General features: G+C 38.6%; 1 protein-coding gene across 1 annotated transcript; it reads left to right on the top strand.

The window, feature by feature from the left end:
* Positions 1-1,223: 1,223 nt before the first annotated feature.
* LOC144641040 (uncharacterized) lies at positions 1,224-6,199 on the top strand (the record flags this gene model as incomplete). Its single annotated transcript, XM_078500099.1, has 7 exons — positions 1,224-1,563; positions 2,179-2,457; positions 3,086-3,205; positions 3,996-4,042; positions 4,598-4,811; positions 5,217-5,468; positions 5,874-6,199. Coding segments are annotated over exons 1-7 (1,563 nt in total), but the record flags the coding sequence as incomplete, so codon positions are not given.
* Positions 6,200-6,669: the final 470 nt, after the last annotated feature.

Raw genomic sequence — 6,669 nt, 5'->3', positions numbered from 1 at the left:
TTCAAAAGCTAGCTAAAACTTAAAATACCACGACTTCTCTGCTAAAAGAAAGCACTTCAGAAGAGTTTGATTGGATTGAGGATACTCGACAAATACTGGTAACAGCACCTGTTTCGTTTTGATGACATTTAAAGTTCACCCGCTTGATCTGCTTGATCTTTTCGCTAGCAACCTGGCGAATTACGACGGACTGAAGATTCACTGAATCATCAGCAATCATCCCGTATTCTCTGGCGATTTTGCAGTTGTTCTGAACTGTCTCTACCTCGGCAACAACTTTCAATTTGAAGGTTTAGTTGTTTGAAAACCAGTAGCTTTTGGCATGATGATCGATAACTGCTTAATTCTTCAGAAGAATGCGTGTTTGTTTGAGATGGGATTCTGAACTCAGGTGAATGTTTTGTCACGCTTAATTGTGTACGGTTCTATTAATGAATTCATTCTTTATCAGTGATTTGTTGTTTTTCAATTGCATAGTTGTGATTTAACGAATATGTTGATTCGCTGTACGTGGATTGTTTTATAGTTTGAAGGAAAATTGGGTCTCGGCTTATAGCCGAGTGATTTGGGTTTATTTTTTGTCAGAGTCTAACTGGTTCCAAAAACTAAAAGTCTAGGGTCTAAAAGTCTAAAATTCGTGACAAACCCCCTTTAAACATGAATTTAAAACTGAAACAAACACGGATCAACAACTGAAAGATTAAAAGTAAAGCCACGCATATAAAGTTAATGTTCTGCTCCTTTATTTTTTTTGTCAACGTTTAGTATAAAAGCTTTCGTTAATACTCTTCGAAAATGACAATTTTCCCATTGCGTTTCATATTTCAGTGATTTCTTAGCAGTAGAATCGAAACAAACCGCATCCGAAAAGGACGACAAATTATTTCAGTTTGCAGGAATACTTCTATATTCATGATAATTTCACAAATATTGCAATAATTGAACGGACATGTAAAGAGTGAATTACAACAGAGACAGTAATAGCAAGGCGAAATAATATGTACTAACTGCGATTGTCAATCGTTAGGTAGAAAGCTAGAGTGCCCAAAAATATTAAAATAAATAATGTATGCTCGTTGCAAGACAAAATAGTGAACGCTTATTACAGAAGAAGTGTTAACTCATAATAGTTTAAACGCAGACCTGTGTATAAAGCTCGACACAAACTTGCAATTCCTAGAAGAAAAGTAACCTAAATGTTATCCTTTGGTTTCACAGAGAGTTCCGAGACAGTGAACATGGGCGACGTAAACCAAACATACACGGTCAACGCGACACAGTCCATGGTTAATGTTACAATGTCAGCTACAGTGTCGCCATCTATGGCAAATGTTACAATGTCAGCTACAGTGTCGCCATCTATGGCAAATGTTACAATGTCAGCTACAGTGTCGCCATCTATGGCAAATGTTACAATGTCAGCTACAGTGTCGCCATCTATGGCAAATGTTACAATGTCAGCTACAGTGTCGCCATCTATGGCAAATTACTCTGTCCCAGTCTCCGCAACACCACCGCTGCCATCAAACTGCTACAGAGTCTGTAGATGCAACGGTTCTGACGGTGAGTGAATTAAACGGATCGTGTCAAGGATTTTACACATAAGATTGAAATATAAAAATAATCACTTAAAACAAGGAAGGAAATTTCAATAACGCGACAAATACAAAAGAAAGTACGGATGGACATAAATTGAAGAAGATTTAAATGAATTGCGGAATGGGTTATTGAAAAACTGTTAGGCTGAACAGTTTTCAAAGTTAATCTCGTTTGTTTGTAACTTCTAATTAAATCGTCCGGGAGACAAATGTGTTCCTATTTAAGCTATGGTTTTTGTCATTTAGATTCATAAAAGTAATTTCTTTGCTAACATTAAGTTCATAGGGAGTATTTGGCAAAAGTTACAAATGATGCACTTAACTCAGCCGTGACACAGTCCCTTTAACGGGTGCTGGTTTGTATTGTTGCGAGATTCGTCAATAGATGTTGGCATGAATCATATTGTTCTTAACTTGTTACTTTTTGCCAAGGCCCTGCTGCTACTTAGTACAGATATATTAAGGCCGGGAAAGTTGATATTTATAAATATTTATGAAGGATTAACTACACATTTCTTAAAGATCTTTAGCAGGATTGTGCTCAATGTTCTTACACAGTTTCTTTTTTTCCTTCATACAGCATATGCTTCCACCATGGTGTACAACATGACCGTTAACGCGACGCTTAGCGTGAACATGACGGCCGTGCCAGTAAACATGGCATCATCACCAGTTGACGCGTCTTCTTACGACATGAGTCCAACACCCTCTGGTGTTGACATGTCGTATACAGCGAGTGCAAGTGTCTCGGTAATGAGCTACAATTCCTCCATTTGGCCGGCACCGAGTTCTGCAGTTTCACCGCCTTTTATGTGCCCTAACGTATCGACTTGCTGGGTAGATATTGAGTGCAGGACACGTAAGTTAACCTTTCGTCCTTGTTTTAAGAAGAAGAATGATAATTTTGTACTCTATAAGATAAGTCATCATCAACATCGTCGTCGTCATCATTCATTTCCTTTTCCCGATTTGGGGAAACAGGCTCTTTTAAGAGAAGTTACACCAGTCGTCATATCAGTTAATCAGTTCTGACCATTTTTAATATCCGTAGTACAAGCCTCGTATTTTAATTATTTTTGGCTTGTTCCTTTGTGTTTTGCTTGCTGGCTTGTTTGTTTGATTGTTTTTTGTTTGTTTGTTTGTTTGTTTGTTTTTTGTTTCACACTCCTAGTCACGTCAAGTGCCTATATGTTGTAAATGTTCGTAATCCAATTTAATACACTGGAAATTAATATTGGAATAAAGGATAGAAAATAGCAGATTATGTGCCCACGCTAGGCAAACAAAGCCAAACACTTGAAAAACACTGAAAAAATAAACGAAACTTTACTAATATATCAAGGAAGTTTCCCCACTAACTCCATCCATTTGCAGTAATGAATGTGACTGAACAAGTCCTGTTTAAGGTCAATAAGTCCACAATCACTTAGCATTAAATAGCGTGAAAGCGTGCGTCTAGCCTATTTCCAATTTTCGTCCATTTTCAGATTTTCCAAGACCCACGATGACCCCTTATGACTCAATGACTATTTCACCAACTTTATCGACTGCCGCACCGATGTCATCCTCGGTTCCGCCTGAATGCTCTGGAATAGTTGACTGCAATGGTATGTATCGTTTTTACAACATTCCATGTGACAAGTCAACTCAGTCGATAGCTTTCTATCATCATCATCATCATCATCATCATCATCATCCTTTTCATCATCATCGTCGTCGTCATCATCGTCGTTATCATCATCATCATCATCATCATCATCATTATTATCATCATCACTATTATCTACTCACCAACACAACGTGAATTATAAGCCAGCTTGGTGCCAGGAAAATTATTGCTGGGGGTTAACGTTTCGCAATTTAATTTGAGCGGACGTCATCTGCGGAGACAAGTGAAAATTGTTATCAATCGAGGGTGTCAAGAATTTAGTTATTAAAACTGATGTTTGCGATTTTCCGTGACACTATTGGTCGTTGATCCAATGGAAAGGTTACCTAAACAGTTAATTTCTGTAAAGCATAGCTTCAAACAGTTTACTGTACATGTGATGCACAATCGTGCTACATGACGTTACTTCAACTAAGAAAACTACATGATACTTGAATGTGCTTTATACCTCATATACGCCCAGTTTCTTTATTTCTTTGTTGCTTTGTAACTATTGTAGGCCAAGGACAACCAAGTAAGCCAACAGTCTGGCTCGTCGTTTGGTGGCGTGAATCGCAAAATAAAAACTGGCCCCAATAATGTTTACTCCTGTTTCACAGCATTATGGCTCAAAATATTTGCTTACTGTTAACTCGCCTTACCTATTTTCATTTAAATTCATTCACATTACTTCTTCAGTTAGCATTAAAGTATTTTTTTTAATTTGGAAACATCTTTCTTTGCTTCAGGTGATTGTGATGGTAGCGCATTCATGGATTGCGATGTCTGCATTGAGGTAAAATGACACGGTTTAATTTCCTCAAGTATACTGTGCATGAATACAACTTTTTAGCTCAGTTATTCAACCAGCCAATTTTTGTTCGCTTACGTGTTCAGCATTTATGAGAAGTGTCATCAAATTCTGCTATATAATTTATACTTGTTAATAACATTTTCCTTAAAAGGGCAGTATCACGAGAATTCTTATAACTTTTCATGTTAGCTATGATAGATTTATTAGGGTGCACTCAGTGATCAACAAAATAACCTTTGAACAACAAAGAAAGGCATAAACTTATTCTACGAGATGTGAATAAATATAATCATTGGTTTAAAAGTGGTTTTCTTTCAAGTTACATTGTCCAATTTTACAATGTTTGCCAGATGTTTTCAAAGTATTAGGCCATTATTGCCTTATCCGCTTACAGCCAAACCACCATTGGACACTTTTCATGACTAGTATAGTTCATTTTAGCAATGCCAGGCTACTATGAGTGGTTTTCTTATTAATAGTAACACCTTCATTGCATTTTCAAGTAGCACTAAATCATGGTGACATTGTCTCTTTAAGGGTAACACAGGTGTTGCTTCACTCAGAGACTGTGCTGGCGTGTGCAATGAAACTGCGAACATATCCAGTTGTGGAGTCTGCTTAGGGGAAGGGGAACAAGATCCGTTCTTGGACTGCAACAATACGTGTTTTGGAACAGCAACGACGGACAGTTGCAGTGCGTGCACGGGTGGTACTACAGGACTGATAGCGGATTACTTAAAGGATGAATGCGGTACGTTCTAACTATTCTAATTTCCATGATGGCACACACCTCGGGTTACATGGGCTTTCAAGGTGTACCCATTACCCAAAGGGTATGGTTTTGGGCCAATTTGTCTGAAAACAGATATGAATTTTGATCAGTTTGGTTGTCATAGAATTAACTGAGATATCACAATAACGACTTAAGACTGTAGAAGAACTCCAAGGAAAAACAGAAAGGCCAAAAAGTGGCTTGGATGAGCAAAATTCGAGAAGGTTGAATTGAATTTCGGCCCGAAGTTTATATCAACTTGTTTAAAAGTTTTTATTTACAATGCTTGAAATCATCCTTGTTTGTTACCGTATGTGGCCGTTATTTTGCCAATAAAAGACTTGTGCTATTTAAAACATGTGGTAACAACTTCATTTCCTTCAGGTGTCTGCAATGGAGACAACAGTACATGCGCCGGATGCGACGGTATTCCAAACAGCGGTTTGGTGTTTGACGCATGCGATGTGTATGGCGGGGACGGATCAACCTGTACAGAGATCATGGCGACTATACGACAAACCATTGCGAGCAGTCAACCGAGTATTTGGGTGATTGGAGCTGGACTGGATGATGGTACCGAGACAGTATGTGGGTTATATGACCCACAGACTGGAGACATGGTTGTCAATGCCACAGGTAAAATATGACAGACAATGACTTGATAATATTTGATGAATTTTTGACGACCTTAGAAGAGGGCAACAGTCGCGAAAATGTCGCGAAAAAAGAGTTACAGAGCATTGCCATGGCTCTGCATGTGCGCGATACCTTTTGCTACATTCCTTACTACATTCCTTCCTCTGCAAAACAAAAAACATAAACTCTCGTATACTGGTTATTTTTTAAAAGAGTCACCGATATGTATTTTGCATATATCTATTTGAAACTTAACGCGGAATTTCATTTCTTACAAAGGTTGGGAAGGGCGGTGTGTAGTCCAGACAACGACAGACACACTAAACTTTACCTAACTAGAATATCGTTGAAAATTAATTCTAATTGATTTATTTCCATTTTCTATCTTTTCAATTCTACCTTTAGCATCTCAACGCAATCTGACGCATGTCCGATGTGAATTCCAACCGTGGGTCAATTACACCGCGGGCGTGTACAACCTGTCCGTGACAATTGTCCACAGTAACCAGGCGAATGTGAGAACCAACAAATCACTTCCGGTGTATTATTACTCGAGATCAGACCTCTCTCTGACAAATGTAATACCTAATGTAGTTCTCAAAGGAGACCTCCCACAATACGTGACCTTAAACGGCAGCGGGCTCTTTAACTGGACAGAGACCGTGTGTTATTTTGGTTCCCAGGAAACTCGCGACGTGGTTTATGTCAATGAAACTCATCTTCAGTGCAAAGTAAGTTGTTCTTTTCTTTGCCACAGTGATGTATATTAACACTGTCAGAAGAAACCCCGGGGGGGGGCACTCAAAATAGTTTTATACGGGGAGGCTCCGCCCCAAGCTGTTACCCCTTACCCTTTTATATACCATTTTGACAGGAATTGTACCCCTTTCGTATACCTTTTACTGAAAAAAGGTACCCCTTTCATATACCTAAAAGACGTGACATAGCCTTAGAACAGGACGTTTTCTTGTCATTTTTATGTAGCGCTTAATAAATTAAAATAATACAGCCATAAAGTGTGTCTGTTCGAAATATTTTAATTACAGGCCTTTTAAAAAACCTAAATGACGGATTTTCTTGCCTTTTCATATACCTAAACTTGTGAAATCGCTACCCTTTTATATACGAGAAGCCTGAAAAAGGTACCCCTTTCGGGCGGAGCCCCCGGCCCCATAGCCTGTTATATGGAGTACCCCCCGGG

This window comes from Oculina patagonica, unplaced genomic scaffold (genome assembly GCF_052425735.1).
Source record: "Oculina patagonica isolate OP01 unplaced genomic scaffold, crgOcupat unplaced632, whole genome shotgun sequence".
Lineage (NCBI taxonomy): Eukaryota > Metazoa > Cnidaria > Anthozoa > Scleractinia > Oculinidae > Oculina > Oculina patagonica.
Note: the sequence above shows the minus strand (reverse complement) of the source record. Positions and strands in the feature narration are given on the sequence as shown.